Source organism: Cyrtonyx montezumae, unplaced genomic scaffold, assembly GCF_038088225.1.
Source record: "Cyrtonyx montezumae isolate F1298 unplaced genomic scaffold, pur_monq_1.0 scaffold_6, whole genome shotgun sequence".
NCBI lineage: Eukaryota > Metazoa > Chordata > Aves > Galliformes > Odontophoridae > Cyrtonyx > Cyrtonyx montezumae.
This window is the reverse complement of record NW_027072067.1, coordinates 10,958,414-10,983,377: the sequence shown is the minus strand read 5'-3', so window position 1 is coordinate 10,983,377 and position 24,964 is coordinate 10,958,414. Positions and strand designations below refer to the sequence as shown.

The window sequence follows — 24,964 nt, the reverse complement described above, 5'->3', positions numbered from 1 at the left end:
CAACTGCTGAACAGCAGTGAACCAAGAACTAGATTAGAGAAAAGACAAGGCTTTATTTTTTTTTCCTTTAAGTAATCGTGTTTTTTAATACAGCAAATTTCCCAGAATACCAACAGTGTAATCATGCATTCACAGCGTAATAAGGAGAACTGGTTTTCGTTCTTAAATAGGATCGCTTTGATACTACTGAGTTACAGTTATGAAATAGCCAAAAAGAAACACGATTTAAGAACTAAAAACTGTGAGAAAGAATAGAGTGAAAAGATGACCTGGAAACAAATGAAGCTGCATGCTAATGAAAAAACGTTTGAAGCAAATATAAGCCAGAGGCAACAAGAAGTAAGTGAATCAGTAATTTGCAGCAAGCATAAAACTACCACACAAACTGTCAAGTGATCACACAGCTCAAGATAAAAGCTTTTGTCCAAGCAGCTCACACAGTGGGTAAGAAAGACAGAACATAAAAGAGCAGGGAGGCAATAAGACATTTATTAGGTAAACAAACAACAGGAAATCTTTTCACCTAGCTGTGTCAGAAATAATTGTTAATTCCATATGTAAAAGGCCCAGTACAATGCTGCAGAGCCTGGCAGACAAGCTGAATCACATGAATTTCAAAAAGAATCAGGTGGGATTGGGTGCCTCCTAGGAATCGTCATAGGGGAGGAAGTGTCTTAAAGCATACAGCAGTACTAATGCACAGCAACCTGGCCATTGTAGTTTTATGTTTCAAAAATATTCAGTTCACAAAAGTAAATTTTAAAGATTGCAAAAACTGCAGATATAGGTATTTACCTGCTGCCAAGTATAGAAAACTGAATCTCATTAAAGGAGATTAACTGGTGAAACATGCACAAGAACAGGGCTTACAAGCTCATGGGAAACTAATATTTCACTTGGATACATTTCTTGAACTACTGTACTGTCTCAGACAGAGATCAGTTTCCTTGCATTAAAAATAGAATCTTCCCTCTAAGCTTATGGCCAGTCTGATGGAAGACAGCTTTTATTCAAACTCCATCTGAAGCTAACTGCTTTATCTTGCCCCCTCTAAAAAATCCGTGAGATAATCCAAGGATAGCTCTGTTGGACGGCCCTTGGCTCTGCAATTTACTGCACTACCTTAATGATTAAAACATTTTCAGGAAATTTCCACACGGAAGATTGATCTCTCTTATTACAGAAGGGATGGTGGTTATGGTACTTAGTGAACAAAGAAAACAAGAAGCTCCTGGCTCTGATGCATTTATTGCCTGGTACGAGGATGGAAGTCCCTTTTCTTCACTGACTTGAAAAATAACAATGTAAGAAAGTTGACAAGAGACTTATCACAGAATCAAAAGCACTATGAAATATTTTGATCAAGACAACAATCTGGGTGCAGGGAAGGATTTCCTAATAAAGATTATAGCAACAAGCAGTGCTGTTGGAAGCCTATCCCTCTTGAAAAGTTTTGCCAATCCATCCTATCCTCTTTCCTCATGGTAACATATCCGCATAATCATTTAGTCAACTCATATATGGAACAGATGCAGATTAATAAACCTAACTCATCAAAAAGGCTCAAGGTCCTGACTCATCATATGGCTCCATAAATTGTTGGGCTAGCAAAATGAGGGGCACTGCTGGAACATAAAATGAGGGCAATTACCCTTTTTTGAACCTAGCGCTGTATTTTTAATGGTATGAGTTTGACAACAAAATAGATAACCCTGAAACTAACAGTTAAACCTTTCAAACAGGAAATAAATCTGTTTCGTTCCTTCAAAGTTGCAGTGCCTTAACATAACTCCTGTTGTGCAGAGTCAACTGATGCCCACCGACAGCTGGAGTTTCACAGAATCACAGAATCGTAGGGGTTGGAAGGGACCTCTAGAGATCATCGCGCCCAACCCCCCTGCCAAAGCAGGTTCCCTACACCAGGTTACTTGTGTTGAAACAACTAAAATAACCAACTGGACCTGCTGGTCACTACATGAAGCCAGTACTAAAGGGAATGATAAACAGAGAGGTACTTGCCCGTCGGCTGTGGACCAAGGTTCCCTGTTCATCTACAGACTCCTCTTTCTCCTCTTCTTGTTTCTCCTCCTTTTCTGCAACCTGAAAGAGAAGCCCTAACTTAGCACAGCAAACAAAATCTGGCAGCATTTTAAAGTTTTCAAGATTCTCATAGAAATCTAAGGTTTAAAAAAGGCCTCCAGCAGTTTCTGCTCTGAAGACACCAGTACTGTCCTGGATGAGATTCCACACAGCCAATAAAAACATTCAATGACAAAGGTATTTGACGAAGCATCAGGAGCTCTACCTCATTGTCACTGACTGCCGCAGGTCCCTCTGGAACTTCTTCTGTTTGTTGACTGATGGTCTCATCCAACACAACGCCCTGCTGTTCCATTTCTAGTTCCTTTCGACGGGCTTTTCGTCGGCGCGTTTCTGCCCCAATCAGTGTGCCTAAAACAGGTGGAGGTAGGTGTTCTGCAGCATTTGGGCTACGTTTCTGCACAGGGCAATTCCGGTTCCCCTTGTGACACGCGCAGTCCACTTTATAGTTGCTGCTCCAAAACACAAACATAATTCGTGTCACTCTTCATTTCTCAACCCTTGCACAGAGACATTCAATGCATCTCCTACTAAACATCTCACCATGTGCCAAAACAAGGACAGCAGGCTACCTTATGGCCTCTACTGTAGAATATGCCAGCAGAACTGGACAGAATAGCCGGAAAATGCAATTCAGTAGAAAACGGAGCAAAATGTAGAATGCGAGGAAAGGGCTGGAGGAAGATGTTCAGTCCAGGAGGGCAGTGGAGAGCTCCTGGGCGAGGTGAAGGACTCACCAGATGTTGTACTCATAGTCAAAGGCGATGGTAACCTCTGTGTCCTTGGCAATGGTGGCAACAGCATAGATACACAGGTGGATCATCCCATCAGCAATCACATGACGAACCTTGTTAAACAAAGCAGAGAGAAACTAACATCTCCACAAGTTGCACTTCTTATTTCCAAGAGGGAAGGCTCCTTCAGTAAAGTAGTTCTCATCTATTATGTGTGAATACTTATCCAAAAATTGCTAAAGGGAAAAGCCTGCTTCACTGCTCTGCCTTATCCTATGCTTTTCCACTCACACCTGCTTACTCTATCATTCTGCAGCCAGATAAAAGCTTTAATAGAAACATTTCCCTTCAAGAAAAGCTCACTTTCCCAACCTTCTCCTGATCTCTTATTCCAAATATAAACCATCAAACGAGCAAAGAGATGCAGAGAATTCACTGTTTACTGCATTCTGAGTTTGAATATTCATAAAAAGGGAATGCAACAGACTTATGTAAAATTTATCCGCAATTTTGGTGATGCTGAAGAGAATTTACCTCTGCATTTGGAGTGCAGGAGCGCCTGATGAACCTGGCATCGTTACCAAAGGTGCGGGCATCAACACACATTTCAACGCCATTGAACTTGGAGTAGAACAGCACAAATGGATATGGCCTGGAGAAGTAACAGAATGTCTCAATCCCCACATACTCAATTCCCATGGCAGTTAAAACAGGAAGCAGTGTTTCCATCAGTACTTCTGCTCTGGAGGCCTATGCATTTTCATGAGCAAGATTAAAAAGATTTACTTCAGAGGGTTTTGGTTCATAAGCAGAAGACCAAGCCAAGGCTATAGATTTGATTTCACATTTCTATGGATGGCACAGCTGGCAAGGGCCCTGCAAGCATGCATTAGCCCTCTCTGTGCCATGATGCTCTCAAACTAATCACTTCATAGTACTCTTACTTTTTGAAGAAATGCCCATTGACCTCGAATTGCTGTCGTAACATAACCTTCCCTCGATACTCAATTATTAGGGTATCTAGTGCCAAGTCTCTTGCTGCCCTCAGGATTTTCCGGTGCTTCTGAACCCGAGTCACACGTCCCAGCTGCAGCTGTAACAAAACAGAGTGAAATGCAAATGCTTAAACCAAAGGCCTGCAACTCATGGAAAGAATCTTGCTTATACGAAAAATTAATCTAGCAGAAACATCCAAAACTCTGCACATACTCCCAATCAATATATTCTTTATCCTGTTATCCAGTAACAGTTTACTGATAACCAATGACCTTGATAACATCTATCAAAAACAAAGTATTTATTCCTTTCCTTCAACAGACTCACAAATCTATCAGAGAATTTTAGTCTTGCAGCTAGGAGGCATAACCAGACCTGTCAGTTCCTGCTAATAGGGAACTGCTCTGCAATTATGGCCACTTTCACAGACAGAATAACTCAAATCTTCCCTAAATTGTGGGTTGTCACACATTCAGAGGAAAAACAGAAGCTTTTCCTTCTGCAGAGGATGGTAATTCCGGCTAACAAGCCAAAGACTTAAGCTGTCAATTTCCATCTCCATCCAGAATCTTCTCTTCATCTTCCTGTTCAACAAGAGCTGGAAATTTTATTACACTTAAAAAAAATAATAAAGAAATACATTTTTAAGCAGGTGCTGACAGTCTAGTGAATCTCCTTCATGTTCAAGTCTATTTTCTATTACAGTGGATTTTCACAGTGTCTTGACAGTATGAAACTACACTGATCGTTAAGCACAGACAACCAAAAATGACATGTTTTATGGCTTAACAGAAGGATATTATAAGCACTAGGAAATAGAAAATATTTTTTTTTAATGAAAAGCTTTCCTTACTTAGCAGGTTAAATCTCTCTGAACATAAAAATTTGGGAAATTTTGCAAAATTATGTGAAGATGGCTGGCTGCCTCACCACAAGAGAACTGTGTGCTCCTTCCTAGGTATGTTATTATTGTCCATAAGGACCACTTCCTGATACTTTTCCAGACTGAACCAAGACATAAGTGTTCTTGCTTCAGCAATAGTGACATCCATCTATCTAAATTAGAAGTAAACCACGTGATGTTGTTGAAGGAAAGCTCCCAACTTTTCCTGATGAAACTCGTTCGAAACAGCTACTGTGTAGTCTGCTCATCCGAATAAAAATCACATTAGCTTAAGAAAGGGCTCAATCTGAAAAACAGCAGAATGATGACATCTAACCCTGTGAAAACAAAAGTTAATGCCCTAAGGTACCACTCAGCAGTGGGAAACAAATGAAATCCTCCTTACCGACTACGCTGAGAGCTCTGAATCACAGAGTTTACCCTTTTCTCTCTCCCTTTTTCTTTTTTTTTTTCTTTTTAAGCAATCTTACATGTGTTCTGAATAAATCTCTTTAAGAAGAAGGAGGCTTTCTTTGTTTTAATATAACATTACACCTCAAATCTTGGATCATCCAATAAAGTAAGATCTATTGGTCGAATTCTCTCACTCAGGTCTCCAGGATAAAAATAGCTTTATAAAAATATTCATTTGAATCTATGCAGATGGGCATAATGGCCTTGTTATTCCAGATCTCCTCAAAGAGATATATCCAGTGCTATGCTTACCATGCCTACAGGGTACAACTTTTGTGAACATTTTCATAAGTGTATCTGCAGACAATTGGAAAAACCTGAACGTATGTATTAGAGAGACTATGAAAAGCCGTGCAGAGTCATATCTTGAATCCTGACAGGAGTGCACAGATCATTTCCCAAGTCCAGAGAAACCCACTGAACTGGCATAAAAGAAACATGTTATTTTAGGACCAAGAAGTCACGGTGCTAGTCCTGACTTCTGATCAACAACCCCATTACATGAGTAAACCCTTAGATAAGATGCCTTCCTTTGCTGAGAGCAGTAGTATAGTATTATTCTGTGGTAACATCCACTTATTTTGTTATTATCAGCCTTATATAAAAAGACTCTCTATGGAGGAGGGATAGACCAGCTGACCTGTGTTTGCTTCCAACTTTGATTATCCTACAACTCTATCAAGTTTTCTTCCTATCTTTTAGAAATGTGAATTATTATCTGGTGGCCTTCATTCCCACCTTTGGCCACGACTGCTTTGCATTACTGTTCACCTCATGTTGGAAAACAGCTTGTGAAACACCAGCGGGATGAACCGAGATGGTGGAAGGAAAAGAAAGCCCACAGAGGATAGAGAATCAGTGGATCTGAAAGCTTCACAATTATCTGAGTTTGGTACAACAGGAATGATCTCAGCATTTCTGTAAGATCCTAGCTCAGCTTGTTTTTCGTTCTCTGAATTTAGAAATATGAAGAGGATTAGCAGCCATGCTTTCATGTGTGAAAAGAACAAATGATTTTATGCACGTCATAGGCTAGGGATTGCTGACTGGTAATCAGACAAAACCGTTCTGATATTTTTGCAGTGCAACATCTGCATAATATGCGGTGGCTTTATTTTATAAAGGCTCTTCACTTTAGCATGTGAAATCAATCATGAGTTTGAGCTCGAGTCAGCAATTATCAGAGGCAACAAAGGGCAAATAATGACCCTGGGTTTGCTCTGGCAATAGCAGGCAGAAAAGTGCTTCATTGCTTTCAAATTGTCAGGCATCTGGCCACCTAGTTGTTTTTATTTGTGGTACTGAACAGCTTCAGGTTTTCAGAAGCTTTCCTTCGCATCATTTGAAAGTTGAAAACTGGCTTATCCAGACCATCACAACGATCAAAATCTCACATCCTGAATGAAACTACTTAGCCCACCTCTTCCTACTCATTCTAGTCTGGGGAAGCTTTTAGGTCACCTTTTCCATCCCCCTCCCCCTCTACACTCCCCCTCCCTTAGGAAGAATACACAGACTACACTTGCATCATTCTTTACCCAAGCTAATCAACTGTAAGAGCACACAGGACATATATGATGCTTTATTCCTTTCTACATGCTCCAGAGTCTTCATGGCCAAGTAGAGCACTAGCCTATTTTTTTCCCCACTTAGAAGTACCTATCTTTTCATCATCCAGAAAAGCTATTTTCACGTCCAGTAATGATATTCAGTGAAATGACAACTGATGCAAACTGAGAAAGCTTCTCAGTTTACCTAACAGAGATGAGACAAATGAGTAGATAAAAAACAAAGCACAGGATGAGACACTCGTACCCTTGGCTGGTCACTCCACACCTGTGTCGGCTAGCATCCTCACAATGCTTCACAGCCATCTGCTGAGCTGGGAAAACAAGGACAGAAGGGCTGACAAGCAGCAGCCCAGGACAGCCTTCCTCAGTATCCAAGAGATACCACAGACATCAATTCCCTTTGTTGTTTGCCAGTGTTTGCAAAGAAAGCTACCTACCTACAGCTGCAGCTTATTATGAAGTATTGCAACTTAAACCTTTTTCTTTCTTCTACTTGGAACCTTCTGATTTGGAATGCTGGTCACTTTGTGAGAAAATCTACACCTGCACAGGGGAGGGAAAGTGCAAGAACAAGCACTTTTACGTATGGTGCTCTTTTATAACCATGTGTCCTGCTACACACTGTGAAGGTGACAAAAAGAAAATGGCATATGTTTTACTATTTATTTCAGGTCTTCTAAAATTAATGTGAAGGAGTTAGAAAACTACATATAAGACTGAGGAAATATTAAAACTTCGGGAGAAACAGAACATCTCCTTCCCTGTATTTCCTCACAGTTGTTTCATTTAGAAAGGCCGCTCACACACCCATACAGAAAGCTTAATCCCTACTCCTCCTAAGTTTTATTACTAGCGATCTAGAGGCAAGAGTGGAAGGAAGGAGTCTAAAGTCCCTGTTTTGCACTCTCTCTTACTGGCAATATCTGTGCTCTGCCTAGTGTGCTTCACCAACATGAAAGCAGAGGGAAAGTTGGGAGGGAGCACATGAACTTCACAGAGAGGTGAGTCACCTGATATAAACAAGAATGATTCAAGCACAAACATATACCTGATATTCAGGTTTCTGACTGTGCTCCTCTTTTACATGAGAGGTGCACCACATTTGTTTCTGGAGCCTACCCTTTTCAGTTCCACATATCTACAACTCCTCCGAACAAGGAAACCCCACAACACCTGAACTGAGTGGGAATGCTGCTCTCCATTCAACAACTCATGGACCAGATGAAACATCAGCTCAGAACAGTGAAGACGAGGACAGTCACAACACAAATGTCCCTTTGCAGTTTCTCCTTGTCAACATGCATTCCACAAAGCTTGCAAGACGACACTAACCCCTGCATATCTCAGAAAGGACACAATTAGGTACAGACAGTTTTCTAAAATTGTAATCATTAAGTATTTGAAAGTTACCAGAGTTCAAATAATCACTCAAAAAGTCAGAAGGCTTCTTCAAAATAGTTTCACAGATAATATGAACCAGGAAAAGTCTCAGCTGGAAAGCAGGAAGTTTCTTATTTCCAGGAAGTGAGAGATCTGGTTCTGCCAGATTTGGTCACTTGGTCACCAGAAGTACATATGGTAAAATACCCATGAATTCTACTGCTGAACTGTATAAAACGCAGCCAACTTTATAACACTGATGTAACTGAATACAAGTGCTCCTGAATCTATACTCAAAGCAGTTCTCACATCCCTCCCATCATCAACTACACTCCTGCTCCCACACATCACATGCCCAGCAGCCAGAGGATCTCACCCACCCCATGTCTTTTGTCAATTCTTACCTGCATCTGAGACCCGATAACGGTATTATTGCAGGCCAACTCTGTTTTGTTGATTGTGTCTAGCATAGCAGTCTTGCCCACGTACTCTTTATTAGAGTTCAGATGGCGCTCCAACAGGTTCTGTACATCAGCACTGTACTGGTTCGTAAAGGCTTCTTCATACTGATCTGTCCAGAGTCGTATTCGATTCTCCCACCCTTCAGCTGTGTTTTCATCCAAGGCATGTGCTTCAGAAGGGGAATTCTGCACCAAACAGCAAAGGGTGAATGGCTAGCACACAACAGGAAAAACCTATCCCACAGTGCTGTGAGCATATGAATGGACTACAAAAAAGGTGTATACACTCCAAGTTAAGAAAGCATTGGTTATGATGACATCCTCTTCAGAATCTCCATTCTTCAAAAATATTGTACAACAGTGCACTCAGGAATCTCTAGAGAACTTTGTGTAAGAGTAAGACCTCTTGAAAGTGGGTATTTGGCACTGTTACATACAAGAAAATTAAGCCAGCACTTGGATAGAAAAAGTTCTTTTTAAGTCACTTTGCAAAAATTATTATGCAGATTAAAGAAGCAAAGGAACAGAACACACAAATCCACGTAAATCTCATGCAAGCTTGTCTTACAGTCAACCCACTCACATCCAACATAATGCTAGATGATGCTGGTCGTATCTCAATCATTGCAGCAACTGATCCCAAAATACTTCTAAAAAGCCTTCTAGCTAAATGGTCACCAGGGTTTCAAGAAACCAAATGTACAGCACAAGCTAATACCCGGAAGGTTAAAACTGCAAGTCCTAAGCAGTGTAAAGAAAGGAGGGTAAAATCAGGTAATCCATTTATATCGTCTTGAAAGGGAGGAGATAAAAAGAAGCTGGTAGGAAAAAAAAGAGCTTCATTCTTTTCTTGAAAATAATTGAAATAATCAATGAATAATATTCCAGAGGCAAAAAACTTAACTGGCTTCTAGGACCAAGATGCTTGACACATTGAAGTACTAATAACCAGAACCACTGAAAAATGATCATTTTCATCATACATATTAAAATCATAAAAATTCCATGCATGTTTACCCTCTCCAGGCACTCGAATACTATGGAGACAAGTATATACCCAGACAGACACACAACACGGGATCTTCCCATTTCCCCTGAGCCAGCTGCTAGGAGTGACTGCCAAGTACTGAGGTCAGACAGAACAGAGGGATCTTCAAAGAACTCTTTTAGGGATATTCAGTTCTAAGCATAAGCTCCCTCTCCCTACCTTTTTTTTCTTTTGGGTCAAACAAGCTGTCTATCATATAACCAAACCTATCAGCATTGCAAAAAGAGATAAATATACCATTCCATCCATCCCAAGTAAGAGGATGTGGAAAGAAACAAGGCAACACCAACACTTAACTTGAGCTACTGAAAGGTGCCCAAGCTTAAAATATCTTTGATGTAATCAAATGATAACTGACCTCACCAGAAAGCAGCTACAACCAGTGCTGCATCTTAAACATCTCACTCTCAGGTATCATGAATCAATCTTATCTCTTGGAACAGAATGATACTACTTTACAGAAAGTGATGAGCCATCTAAAGCAAAAGCAAGGATCAAGGGGTGATTCCTGGGATACCCTTCTGAGCAGGCCTGCTTGTAGTGTATGCAAAGGCCTGGGATTATTTTGACACTGATACCACAGTCAGCAATATCACAGACAAATCATGAGTGGTACAAAATTAGAGAGTAAAAAACAAACAAACAACACAATGCTATCACAGCGGCTTCTCAGTTCTACTCACCTTCATCCTCAGAGACTTTCGTGAGCCCTCTCGAAAAGCCTGCCCCCAGAACAAGGAGAGGGAAGAAAAGAAAAATATTTTATAACCCTTCCTCAGAATTAGTGCTCCAGAATAGCAGATCTTATGCAACAGACCAACTCTTAACAACAGATGGCAAGAAATACAGGAAGACCTACACAAGAAGCAATGGACAAGAGATTTTGCAATGTAAATCCAGAGGAAGTCTTGTCAGCCAAGACTTCTGAACTGAAAAGTCCTGCTTCATGCTTAGCATAAAATCTCAGAATGAAAACCCATGCTGTCCTGCTGAACCCACTCACTCTAACAGAAGGGAAGGGTCAACAACAGGATCAAACCAATTCACAACAAAATACTTGAAACATTTCACATGATTTTTGCTCCCGTTCTTTTATTTAATAGTGCCTACCAGAAAAACTTTAGGGAACTCTAAACTTGAAGAAAATCAGGTAATGCTAATATTTCCATTCCAGTATAAGCAATGTAAAACTATTTCAGTCACCAAACCCTCATAAATGACAGTAGTCATCCTTCAGCAAATGTTCATTACTACCAACATAGCTCTTCACACATTCACCATCTCTGTCTCTGAAGAACAGTGCCAAGAAGCACTGCAGCCCAGATTCCTAACATAATCTGCTAAAAAAGGCCACGTTCACCTTATTTTTCATTCCATTCACAGACTGCTCTTTTGGCACAAGCAGGCAGACTCCAAGAGCTATTTCCCCAAAACCTAATAGAGCAGAAGGGAAAATATGCAAGTTCAAACCTCTGAGCAGGAATGGACAGTGTTGGGAAATAAGGGTGGAGTCCGAGTAAGGTAATTCTAAGCTAACAGCCATGTACTCTTAGCAGGTCACAAATATAAGGAGTCACAATATTACAACAAAGAGCAACTCCTGACAGGACAAAAGCTTGTCTACTGACAAGATCACAATCTGCTCTCAAAAGTATTCCACGTATCATTTGATAGGAACTACAGCCAGCTCGTCTCATTCCACGTACCTTGATCTTTTTGGCCTTTGGAGCAGTGCGTGCTTTTTCTGTACTCCTCTTCCTCTTTTTCGGTTTGGTTCTGCGGACGCGGTTGACAGTCAGTGTGATGCTTGTAGGGGTGTGCTGTGTAGCTGTGTACAGCACTGTAGAGGGAGATAGTTCTTCATCCCAGCTCTCAGTTGCACTGCTGTCCCCACCTACAAAGAGGAGTGCTTCATTAGCAACCTTATAATTCATCCCACAGAGAACAGCTGAACCTTACATCAATTTTCATCAAGATGACTTGATGGCTCTACACAATTCTTCCCCACAAAAACTATACCACTTCAGTTTTCCCTCACAAGTTGAGAACAGGTCCCCCAGATTTCTGACACAGCACTGGTTAACATACTTCTTTGTTCATTACATAATCTGACTGCCCCAAGTGCCAACTGAGGTGAGGTAGGAGTGAAGAAAATCCCAGCAGTTGGTAGGAAAAGAACGTTAGCAGGTGCTGATCACAATTAGATGATTACATCAACCAAAAGACAAAGGTCTTGTAGAAAGAAAGCAAAGTCACTATTACCAGTATTACAAACTTACCTGACACGTTGTCCTGCTTCCGGCGGCGGAGTCTGATCACCTTCCCCCTGCTCATTCCTCTGCCAAACGAGAATGCACAATTGAAGCTGGTTTGTAGGAGTAAAGTCACTTGAAATTCAACAGGATGTCACAAGATGCGTCCCCTCAGTGGGGCCCAGGATGATAAGAACATCGATTTAACATCCTCATCTCCACTCCTGGTGCCACCAACACTTGTCAGGCTGACAACGCAAAGGAGGAGGGTCAATACTAGGTAAAGCACTGGAAAGAACGCTCCAGTTAGCAAAAGGAAGTCTGTCCCATAGCCCAAACATGAAAAGAATTTGGCTCGAGCAGTCAGCACAAAGAGCAGTCCAGATCTGCACTGCACCAAAGCTTACCTGCACTTCTCACACTTGAGGAGGAAACCATCTTGAGAAACACTGCAGTGGCACCAAGTGGGAATTGATTCTCCTTCTGAGGAGCTCTCACTGTCCCCGGAGTTCTCCTCATCAGGTGAGTGCAAGCCGTTCAGTTCTGCACGAGGTATAATGGTCTGGACAGGAGGAGAGGCTGGTGGCGTTGGAGGAGGAGGGGCTCCGTAATTATGATCCTGAAAATGAGTATTGGCAGTACTACTTTTAATGTGAAGATATGATGTCTGGAAACTTCCCAGGTTATTACTGTTTTACACTGGTTGTTAAGTAATCTGAATTCCTCAATCTACCAAGAAGGTAAAGCTCTGAAAGAGGCGAATGGTTTTCTTCATGAATTACATTCATCAGTGAATAAAATTCGGAATCTATAAAAGCACCTAAGCTATTCCAACATTAACTGTCAATCTGAGATGACAGCTGTGGTCAAAAACTGGAACATGTTGCCCAGAGATGTTCAAAACCCAACTGGACACAGTTCTGGGCAATCTGCTCCAGCTGACTCTGTCTGAGCAGGGGGGGTTGTGCTATGTGATCTCAAAAGATCACTTTCAACCTCAATGATTCTTTGACATCCTGTTCATCCCATGTTCAAGCCATGTTCCCACTCTGACTGCTCCTTATTTCTCATAGTTATAAATCATCAATATGAAAACTGCGTAGTAAAAAAGCACAAATAATGTACAACAAACCAAACAGGGCACAGAATTACTGCCAGGAAAATACTTCGTATTCATATGCAGTCACACTTCATTCAGTTAAAAAAAATCTGTCACCTAGAATGCTAGTAGAACTTGCTATAACGTGTGCAAGTCTTCACAAATAATAAACACACAAATGCAAAACGTATGGCACAACTCAGCTGTAACTCAGTGTTTCCCTCACAAAGTAAGCCAAAACTTCTAAGGCTGAACAGGCAAAGCTATGCAACAAGGAAAAAAGATCAAAGCAGACAGTAAAGAGCTGATTCACTGCAGAGAGAGTACTCACTGCGTAAGGCAGCCCGCGATAGCTGTGTTTCTGGGTGGCCCCATAGCCGTGGCTGGAGTACACATTCTTCTCACTGACAGCTGGACTAGCTTCCACAGACTCTGGGCTGCAGAAAGGGCCAGAAGTAAAACCCATCAATAGAACATCATTTTGAGTGCCAGTTGTTCACAGCTCTTTTCTATTCACCACATGAATGAAGAAACTTCATGAAATCAAGGTGCATTATGCGCTTCACCAGGCACTGTGCGTGCCGACGTTGCACAGGATGAACCTGCTTTCAACAGAGGGAAGCAGCTGAGTAAGGGCCACCCTGTATAACTCCTATTACATAAAACCTGTCTCAGTCTGAGAAGTTATAAAAATAATAATAATCATTAAGAAACATGTAAGAAGCTCTGTTTCTGAGGAAGCTGGGTATAGTTCAGCATTCACATCTGAACTCGGCCAGCTTAATCTCAAAGGCACTGAATAGTACTGCCATGTTATCTCTACAACAGCTTACTTCAAACAGCAGCTAAGCAGTTTTCCTGCATCTGCACTTGTTTCTCTCGGACACTAATTGTTAGCAGAGTCCAACGTCCCACAACAAAGTCTGCATGAAACCTGCAGCTTTCCTGACAGCATCCACTGGCAGCTGGAGATTCCTGCTATAAAGGGGCAACAAAACGCGTGACTCGGACAGACAGCAGCCACTCTGATCAGATACTCCCTGTTCTTTCCATACAGCAACACGGTGTGCAATGTGCTGAATAAGAAATATGCTGCTGAAGTACAATGCGCTGTTCCACCACATGGTGGTGAAAAAAACTGCTCAAAATGAAAGGTATATCCTTTGCAGAAAGCTGCAGAAACCCTGCTCAGAGAAGGGACAGCTGCAATTCAATGCAGGGAATATTAGATAATGAGGCTACGGACAGAATATCAGCAAAGCACTGCACTGTTTCTTAGGAGCTTCCAGCAAGCAGGAGATGGATATCAGCTAACCTCTGCACAGATCAGAAGCAGCAGAATACAGCAGCATACTACCGGATCATATCTGCAGCTGAAATCCTCTTAAAAAATACAGCAGGGAGCTGAGCAAGCAGGAAAGAAAAATGCAGGAAAGGAAAACTTTACCTTGGACTTCTGCCGCTCTGGTGAGATCTCGCAGGATTCTCAGCAGGTCTTATGTTGTCAGTGTGAATCAGGCAGTGCTCAGTCGCTAATGGCCACTGGCCACGCGTGGGGAACGTTTAGGCACCACCCAGGAACACTAACCCCTGTGCCCTTTGGACTTCCTATTAGCTCTTGAAATCTCTGCAGCACTGAGCCTGCCCCACCCTGCCACTAAACCCGATACAACACTCTAACGCACTGACTTCCCCGGCTTCTGGCTTATTCTGGAGTCAGGTGGATCTGTCTTTCCAACAGTAAGGACAGTGATTTATTGAACTGCAGAAATGAGAAGGCCTTTAGCCGACATAAACCCTGCTTCCGTAGTTCAGGATTTAGATGCATGACACCATAAATTGGGTTGGTTTTTAACAAAGCTACTCTCAGCTACGTAGTCAAATGCTGAAGGTATCTCCACAGAGATGGAGTTCTTAATAAAAGACAGCACATAGAACTTGGCACATCATCTAGCCTTGCTGCATCTTCACAACAAGGGTCAGGATTTTCAGACTGGTACCGATTTAAAGCCATTCATGACTTAACTGCACTTTCAGCTGAAATATTAGAATGAAAAGAGCCCAAACAGCAGGTCTGCTCTCTGCCCAAGTAACTCATATTCCCAACTGCAGCCAGCCTGGAATACCAGCAGCACTGCCACAATCATTAGCAATAAAACTTCATGACTGTTGGCGCAACAGTGTCCAGGGGCAACAATGCCGAGGCCCTTGCTCCCTCATCAGCAGCCCTCTAAAGAGCTTCAACAACTTCCAACTGCAAAAGTACTCTGCAGCCTTATCACCCTCTGAGATCACTGAACACAAACATCTTTCAGCACTTCCACCTCCCTTTTGCATCAGAGGCCAGAGGGGGATGCTAAAGCTTAGCCTTAAGAGAAGACCAAGCTAGTTTTCCTTTTGCCTTCTCATTTACTTCATGGTGCACATCTGTGAGACTCCTTGTAAGAGACAAGAAGCTCAAGAAGGGCAGATCATGCATCGAAATTGTAGAATTTCAAAGAAGTGGAAGACAGTCTTAGCTTTGAACAGACTCAGCAAGGGATGCTTCAGCAGCAAAGCAGCAGTGAACGCAAAGCCAGGAGAATCAAGTCCTGACATTGCTGGTTTTCAGAAAACAGAGAGAGAAGACAACTCAGAAATCTTCAGAAGCCTTTTTCAGAGCACTCCAGCCTAGCCTCAAGTTGGACCTACAAATTCCTTATAACCAGCGGAAAAAATGCTTTGCAGAAGGTTTACAGTCTTTCTGATATTTAAATATTACAAGGGACACACATAGGTATGTCCCACTCAGTTCTGAGAGCAAACACAAAGCACACAAATGAACTATTTAGCACTCTCTCCTAGTTTAAAATTCCTGGATGTTGAGTCTTCTAAAGCAGTGTCAGAGAAGCACGGTGACAAGCAGCACTGAATATTAAGTCTTGAAAAGTGAAGGATTAGATATCAACTCCAGATGAGCAACTTACTACAGGCTTGACTTCTCATTTAGAACAGTCTGCAAAAATACAGACTTTATGGTGGAATGCAGGACCACAAAGAAGAATGCCTACAGTGGGGCCAGTGCCGAGACAGATGAAAAAGAGCATTAGCAGTCTCACAGTGAGCGCGACCTTGTAGTCAGACTCCACGTAGTTAAAACAGGGCAGGATAGAAGGGTAGGCAATTATTCATACCCTAGCCCACCGCTCTTACAGCTCAAAATTAATAGAAACGGGAGCATTCTGCGCTACAGTGATCAATCTGACATGCAGGTATTTGCACAGCAGGTACCTGTAATTAATACATGGGAGAAACAGATCTTCAAAAAGCCTTTAAAAAAAAAAAGCCACAGAAAAATAGATGCCACAGCCCATACTTCAAAGAAAGATGCAGGAAAACAGGAGGTAGAAGCACACAGAAGTGGGCCCTTCCTCTTGTCCCCAGCAAAAACAGTGCTCACGTGAACTGACACCATTCTGTGACAAGGGCTTTAAGAAAACAAAGTATTTTCAGGATTTGAAATGTTCCTGACTTCCATAAAGGCAGAGTCCTGTGATGGGAACCCTCAAGGACTAACCACTAAGCTGCACTTCTTGGAACATGCTCAGGGATAGAAACAACAGACATGGAGGTGTTCACAGAGGATGGTGCTGTTGTACATCTCCAGCCAAGCTCCATGCCACTCCAGAAATCAGTTATGTGTGCACTGGTGCTGCACTTGAGCTAGCAGAGAAGCTCAACACACTGAGCTCTCATAAGACAGATTTTGAAAAGGAGCTGGCCTCTACATCGCCAACATCAAGCATGGGTACTGCAAATGCACTACTGCCTGCACTTGCACACAGACTAGCCAAGCAGAAATAAAAAGCAGGGGCGAGTGCCTCATGCTCTCAGAACTCTCCTTACGTCCATGTCATGGGGCAAATGAACCAATTTCCACAATACCACCTTTATTACACATTTACAGTCCGTCTCTGCATTCACCTCTCACGCAGCCCGCAGTCACCCTCCCCTGCTCCTCCACGGGTAACACTCACTCCGATCCTGCAGCCATGTCGGAGTAGGACGTATCTGGTGTGGTGACTCCCAGAGGGATTGCAATGCTCATGACGCCCGTCGGGGATCACGGAGTCCAGAGGGCAGCGACTGGCCGCTCCGAGGGCGGAGAGGAGCCGCAGAGCCTCGGCCAACACGTCACGGACATGGGGAAACCTAATGGGGAGAAACAAAGCATTGCACCTTCATTACAGGCACCAGGTCACCCCGCAAACTGAGATGCCACGCGTTCTATTGCCTTTCCTTTCTGTCTTCAAAGGCAGGCCACTTCTCTCATCACTGGGTAACATTTCCCTTTTTCACATACATTCCTAGGAGAAATCTCTTCCAGGTATCATGACAGGCATACAGCGAGCTACAGACACGGGTGTGTAATGATGTTTAAGTGGCAATTCCCTGTTATGCCCCAAAGCAATGATCTCCCACAGAGGTGAGAAGATGAACAAACAGAGCAGGACAAGCTCACAAGGCAGCTCAAACCTGGACAGACAGGTGTCCTTGAGTCTTCAGGAGGAAAAGGACAAAAAGGCCCTTTCAGGAGTGCCTCAACCTTGTGCTCATGACAGAACTGTGATTTCTGCCTTGAAACCAGACAAGAAACTGCTGCTGAAATGCCTAACTCCTCCTTCAACCCAGAGTCATGTAAAACTGACCAAATGTTAAGAAAAAAAGCTACAGGTTTCACAGTGCCTGCAGTACTCTTCCCTTTTACTGGGCACAGAACCTCTTTTTAAAATATTTTTAATACTCACTCAGGTTTCTTTACCCTATTGATCCCTCAACCTTTGCCATTACCATCCCCAGTTGGCAGCAGCCCGAGAAGTAACCAGGACAAATTCCAGCCCCTGCCTACTCGTGACTCAATTGGGACCGAAGGGTTTCAGGTGCAGCCTCTGAACTCAAGATTCACAGGACACTGCCACTCCAGAGGTATCTGGGATGAGTTCTGGGTCACATTGCGTTGGAAATCCTCCCTCCAACAAACAGCAGGCAGTTTCTGCACAACAGTAACTCCCACTTTTGGGAAAAAGAGGATTGCAGAAACAAGAAATACCAAACAAAAAGGTTAGATGAGGAGAATTCCAGTTCAATTGCTTTTGTGTTGAACCAGCAGTACTTGCCCAACAATCACCAGCTCTCAGATCTTGCTGTTAGCTGCTGCTGCTGCTTTCTGTGTACTTTCAACTCTGACAATATAACATTCAAAATGAATTGCAGAGACAAATCTTAAGTGCTGTCCAAGACCACACCACCTTCAGGCTAGATTGCAGTGTGGTCTTCATGAAACTTGCTCTGGTAACACCCAAAACATTAGTCTGCACAGAAAACAGGCTGAGATCAAAACATTCACCCACTACACTGGTTAGTTTCCTGTACATGCAATATCAAACTCTTCAACTTCAGATCACAGCACAAACCTATCTCCTGTGTGATACAACGCTTCTCAAAATCAAATGGAAACAGCGATTTTGATGGCTTAACAGGTATATAATACTGAACTGGTTTAGAGAACGCATTAAAGATGTACTTTTTCCCACCTCCTTAACCAGTCATACCAGTATAAGGACACCTGGTCCTCCCCCAGCATCATCACAACAGCTGAGATGAGCATTCAATCTGCATGGCTGCAGCAGCTCTGTGGTCCCACATTCCCACTTGGCACAGTCACACTCCAAAGGACTCACCATCTTCACGTCAAAATCACAAATGCCTTGGCTAAATGTAAACACACGCTATTTAATTATTTCAGGTAACATCCTGTATCGACAGAAAGGACTGCAATCAATCTGAGCTGGCCAAGTGAAGGTTAGGTAACACCTGCTCTAACAGTAAATTTAATTTTCAAAACTGTTTAGGATGCAACAGCAGAAGCATTGCACTGGCTCACTTCCACCAGCACCGTGTTACAAATCAAACAGACACGGAAAATTTACTGCTGGAAACTTTTCTCATTACTTGCATTGCTGAAAGACTGCTGTTGAAAAATCTACGGGACAGCTAACATGAGCCTTAAGTGATTCAGTTACCATGCTGAGAAGGTCCTCTTTCTAAACATGGTGTCACCCAGTGACACCCAAGTACGAGAGCAGCCCGCCTGATCCCAGCAAACACTGCCTGTTCTTCCCAGCGCGCCTACAAAGCTCACGTCAAGGGCAGATAGAGCAGGGCAAGCACCTTCAGTGCAAACAGAACCAGAACAAGGCTTTTTGCCAGTTTAAGATGTTTAGCTCAAAAAAAAAATAAATGCATGATTCCCAGAAGTTCAGACATGCTGTTCCATAAAAACACCTACACAAAGGCAGAACAGACAGATCTGTAAGTCATTTGACTCCTATTTGTTCCGTTTTACCTGAATTGTGCCTCAGTCTACCAATGCAAATGCTCAGCTGGGTTCACTAAGCAGCGAGGAAATCCTAATTTCAAACAAAAGCAAACCCAAAAGCATTGACGGGAGCGTTCACCATTCTCTGAGTACCACCTGCGAGCAGCCTGACAGAGGGAGGCTGCACACAGCACATCAGTCCCACAGGGTCTGAGGGGACTCAGCCCTCATATGTAATCATCAAAATAATGAGCAACACAGATTTTGATGACTAATTGTATATATACATCAGAATAACCACGTTACTGACAAACACAGTGCAACAGTTATCTCCATTTTCTTAGGACTCTCTCCTTTTATATTTTGTGTCAATATGCAAAAATAAATGCTCCCATGCATATGTTTGTTTCAGACTTCACCTTATTCTCTGGGATCTGGAGTACAATGTTAAAGCGGCAACGAGCACCAAACACTTCACAATTGTTAGATGCACCAAAATGCAACAACGCAGGGAGGCCTGAACCTGCTCACCATGCTGCAGAAGACCCAGAGTCAAGGGGAAAGGCAAGAGCACTGCTTTTAACTCACAGGTGATTCCCAACTGCCTTCAGTACACATGGGCTAACGCATCGGTCTGCCTATTCCATACAAGACAGGAAATCACACTGAGAGTTCCCATCACACTTAAAGCAGCTTCCAATGCTTCCATGAGGTATCTCTACTTGTGTCTACAAATATACCTACTTAGCTAAAGTCAGTGTGATAAGGCAGTTCAGCTCAGGCCACGTCAGCCACATTTAAAACTGAGGTACAAGTAAGCTAAACTGACTTAGATACAACTCAGTAAGAAGCTGGAAACTAAAAATTATTTTTTATTAAAATTATTTAAACCAGGTTTAAGATAGTTGTATGGCAATTTTCATCCATCCATCATCCATCCATGTGATTCTATCAGTTTATCTGGCTCAGAAAACAGTTTTTAGTTAACCTCATTGGCAAACTACACCCTAGGGGACTACTGATGATGACAGTGAGCAACTGAAAGAAATCAAACCATCAAAGAAATTACGAAATGCACAGTCAAGTGCTCTCAGCAGCTGACCTGGGGAGATTCCTCAAAAAGCAAAAGGAATAACCTCAAAACTTTGTTGCTGAACCAGCAGTCAAGAAGTTATGCAAAACCTCTTTGTTCTTCAGAGGAAGAAAAAATAGTTTGTACTTTTCTTTTGGAGTCATTGATGGTTTCAGGTTATTCGATAAGAAACAGAAGAAAAATGTAATAAGAGATAAAAGAATGGTAAATAAGACTTCACTTCTAGAAATACCATCTGCATGACAAGCCAACCATGTTCCTCACAGCCCAGTGCACTGAGGAGGTGGAAGTGTCAGACCGGGTCTGTTTGGGTCTTCACAGAACACCTCCCAGCCATCGTGAAACCTTACTGGAAAGTTAAATTTATATTGATATGAAAGTGGTCAGAGTCACACGGAAGGATAATTCCACTAACAAATGCATACCAAATTAGAAAGGGGGAAGCAAATTACAGAGCAGAAGCAACATGTGGTAGACCAAACAACGCGGAGGTGGATTTACACGATGAGATGGCAGGCAGACACCAGGCACCTGCCCGAGCCCCACACTGCTGAGCACAGACCTGGCTGCCATTGCAGAGGTGATGTCCTAAAAGATTAACAACCTCAACACAGAGGAAAAAAGGCCATCGCAGTGGAGAACTTTGCAGCAAAGTGCCCCTGACATTAAGGGCTGTAAAAATAAACGTTTTGTTTTGAGAAAACTTCACTAGACAGTGCTTTGGAAATCTAGCAGCCCCCCTGAAATGCTAGAACCTCAAAAACATTAATCATTAAAACAAAACTGAAAAAAAAAAACCTGTGTGGTAATAATGGAGAAGTTAGAAAACCTCAAGAGGTAGAATGAATATTTCTTGGGCCATTTCTGTGATTAAAGCAGAGAATTACATTGCCTGTACCCCATGATATAACAAGATGGCAACCTCTTCAAATACTGAAGTGTTTGAGACGGTATTTTTTAAAATTAATTCAAGACGAACCCCTGAAAATACTTTTTTCTATTATTTCCTGAAAGACAACAGCAATACATGATGAGAAGGAAGTGTATTATACACAAAGCCCCACAGAAATGATACAGAAAAAAACCCTAATAAAGTAAATGAGGGGAAAAAAATCTTTTAGTTCTACAAACGTCTGATTTGGGCCAACATCAGGGGAAGAACACAATGGCAAGAGGAACATGGCCTAATTGCTGTGTTGGTTCCACAGGCTGAGGTTGTGCTCTCTTCCCACAGGGTAAAGCAGAACGGGAAAATGTCTGTATGTCACAAAAAATAACAAAATGCAAACAGGATGGATCAGAACTGGTATTTTGCATGTAAGGGCTTGACAAGTAACCTCCAGTGAATCCTGCTGTGGCTGTCCCCTCTACGCCTTTGCTGAAATGGCTGGCAGGAAGGAAACGCTGCCGTGTCTCTCACCGAGCACAACTGGTGCCTAGAACATGGGAGTAAGAGCAAAAGAAGGTAAAATACGGTTATAAGGGCAATAAATTCCTGCAAAGGGGCAGAGCAGACAACTAGGAATGATGATACTGGAAAACCCCACAGCCACCTGCCACACCTTGTCCATACAAGTCCTACAATTTAAGAGTGAACTTATAAGGCCTGCCTGTGCTAGAAAATGGCTACGGCTAAAATAAGGTTAATTTAAATACTGTAAGTGATACCAGTTTAATTGTAGCAGGCCAGAAGGTTTCTTTGTTCCAGGTTTTGTTGCTTGAGAATATAATAGCAAGCACGTGAATGATTCAGTGGTGTAAGTAGACAAACTTTCCTAAACAGCCCTAAATTAAAAAGGCTGTTGGACTCACTCCCCCCCCCCTGCAGATAAAGAGCTGTAGACCTTGAAATTTGTGTTATGAAGGGATTTGAGAGAAAATCCTATACCACACGCAAGGTCAGAGGGAAACAGAGCAATAAAGGGCAATAACTAGGATCGAGTCCAAGCCGAGGGAATTACAGTTCCCACGAGAATCCGGCCGGCCCCGCAGCCACGGGAAGTCACCGAGTATAGGGGAGGATCAGCAGAATTTACTGGCAGGCAGCGGAGACCAGAAGCTGCAACCAGTGGCAGGCTGACCACAGACAAGTTGCCAAGGAGTAGGATTGCAGCCTCCCGTCCTAGAAATGGAAAAGATTCCCCCGTAATCCCACTAAATGCTCTCTGCTTCGCGAGTCTGGCTGTACGTCCTTTATACATCTATTTAAGGCCGCCACGTGATGCCGGCTGCCTGCCCGGCCACTCCCTGGCAGGCTGAACAAAACGGCTCCAGAGCAGCCCGCAGCCGGGCTCGGCGCAGACGTTGCATCAGCCAGGTGTGCAGGAAGCTGGGGGATAAAGCAACGATTTACTGCGGGGTTCCCAGAGCCGGGCCGCTTCAGGAATGCGGTGGAAAGGATGACAGGAAGGAGCACGGCGCTTCGTACACAGAACAAGCTTCATCGCCTTCAGAAAGCCTTTGTGCTGGGGCTCCGGGCCTGGCCTTTCTCCCAGAGATGATGCAACACTGAGGAACAGGGGCTGCGCCAGAGCAAACTATTCACAGCAAGGCAGATGGCAGCGCGGCCTGAGGATCCCAGCGCTGAGCCTCAGCCTGCCTGGGAATCCTCCATTTCGCAGCGTCACCTCTTGCTCCTCCAGCAGCTTCAAGCAGTAAACAGGACGCTATGATACCCAGAAAGGTGTAAAAGGATTAAGAGCCTGGAAAATCAGTTTGTTCTACAAACTGGAGGAAGAAGCAAGGGAGAAGCTGAATTCCCAGCCTCAGCAGGATGGCAAGCCCAGCACTATGGCTGCACCGAGCAGGCCCCAGGGAGCCCCTGCACAGTCCTGGTCAACCCCACTCTTCATTACAAGGCTGGTTCTGAGCCCCCCTCCCCCCCAATCCCATCACCAAGCACCCACCTGGCTCCTCTCCATGACCAGAACGTTTCATTCAATCATAGCACAGCTTAGGTTGGAGGGGACCTTAAAGCTCACAGAGCTCCAACCCCGTGCCATGGGCTGGCTGCCCCCACCAGCTCAGGCTGCCCAGAGCCCCATCCATCCTGGCATTGAAACCTCCCGGGATGGAGTACCCACAGCTCCAGGCAGCTGTGCCACTGCCTCACTGCACTCTGCATACTGAATTTCTTCCTCTAATCTAACCTGAACACTCCCTCTTTTAGCTTAAAGCCATTCTCCGTCCTGTCACTATGCGTCCCTGTAAAAAGTCGGGTCTCCCTCCTGCCTGTAAAGCTCCCTTCAAGTGCTGGAAGGCCACAACGAGGTCTCCCCGCTGAAGCAGCCCAGCTCCTTCATCCTGCCTGGATCAGAGGTGCTCCAGCCCTCACAGCAGCTCCGTGGCCCTGCTCTGGACCCGCAGCGTTGCACCTGGCCCTGAGCTCATGCAAATATATTTTCCCCCCCAAACTGGAAGGAAGTTATTCAAGCCTTATGTAACGCTCGTTTGCTGCGCTCTAACAAACAGCAATTTGTCTAACATGCTCTGAGTGGGAAACTCGGCCACGGGAAGATTGGCAGCCTGCACTACACACAGAGAGACGGTCAAATCCAGTTGGTAATTAAGCTACGCAATCACTGAGACATACTAAAACCCAGTGAATTTCACACAGTAAGGAGCTCAGGAGAGATTTCCACAATCTTCCAGTGCTGGGGCCCACATCGTGCCTCTGTCAGGGAGGTCTCTGTAGGAAACCCGACTGCTGCCGTTCCAGGCCTGGAGCCCAGAGGCACTCCATATTCTTCCAGGAGCTTCTGGCCCCACTGCAAATCTCACACGTTTCCTGCAGGACAGCTTTTCACAGCCCAGGACATACTGGTGAGCAGACAGAGCTCAACATCGAATCACATAAACATTAAGGTTGGAAAACACCACTAAGACCATCCAGTCCATGACCATTAAATCATGTCTCTCAGTGCCACAGCTCCGTGCTTCTTGAACACCTCCAGGGATGGTCACCCTGCTAACCCCCTGGGCAGCCTGTGCCAGTGCCTCACCACTGTCTTTAAGAATGTTTTCTTAACATCCAAGCTGAACTTGCTCTGAGCTGCAGAGATCAAAGAGAGATTGTTATTCAGAAGGCTTCCAACACCTCCTCCAAATTTGTGGGCTAGAAATGCAAAGCTCAGCAGTAGCATGCCTCCAGCTATGGTCACTTCTTCAACTAGCCCGTTTTTTGTTAATGGGGTGAGAAGTGGATAATCGAGCTGAACATCTTCAAGCTAAAAGCAGATCTCCAGAGATCAGCAGACACAACCTGCAACCAGTGACTAAATAAAGACAAAAGCTACTTACAACACAGTTTCAGTTTTGGTGGCTCACTATTAGTAATTTCTTCCTCTGAAAAGAGCTTCTGAGCACACAGCACTGTAACCCACCACATGAAGTACAGGTGGGTGGTAACACAGGAGGGCTCAAATCAAACAGCTGCCAAAGCGCTACTTGTAGGGCTTGTACGGAAGCCATGCTGAGGAAATGGCTCTCTAACAAACCCATAATGAAATTCTACCT

The 24,964-nt window shown here is 43.5% G+C and overlaps 1 protein-coding gene across 1 annotated transcript in view; it reads right to left on the bottom strand.

Moving 5' to 3' along the window:
* The window catches only part of SETD5 (SET domain containing 5), a 58,694-nt gene that overhangs the window by 20,445 nt on the left and 13,285 nt on the right, over positions 1–24,964 (bottom strand). Inside the window, exons 2-13 of the mRNA XM_065749501.1 lie at positions 17,015–17,189; positions 13,330–13,435; positions 12,307–12,518; positions 11,927–11,985; positions 11,354–11,541; positions 10,331–10,369; positions 8,543–8,785; positions 3,779–3,927; positions 3,369–3,486; positions 2,838–2,947; positions 2,306–2,552; positions 2,020–2,100 (exon numbers count right to left, since the gene is read on the bottom strand). Coding sequence (XP_065605573.1) covers positions 2,020–2,100; positions 2,306–2,552; positions 2,838–2,947; positions 3,369–3,486; positions 3,779–3,927; positions 8,543–8,785; positions 10,331–10,369; positions 11,354–11,541; positions 11,927–11,985; positions 12,307–12,518; positions 13,330–13,435; positions 17,015–17,085 — 1,623 coding nt within the window. The 5' untranslated portion in view covers positions 17,086–17,189. The remainder of the gene's footprint in view (positions 1–2,019; positions 2,101–2,305; positions 2,553–2,837; positions 2,948–3,368; positions 3,487–3,778; positions 3,928–8,542; positions 8,786–10,330; positions 10,370–11,353; positions 11,542–11,926; positions 11,986–12,306; positions 12,519–13,329; positions 13,436–17,014; positions 17,190–24,964) is intronic.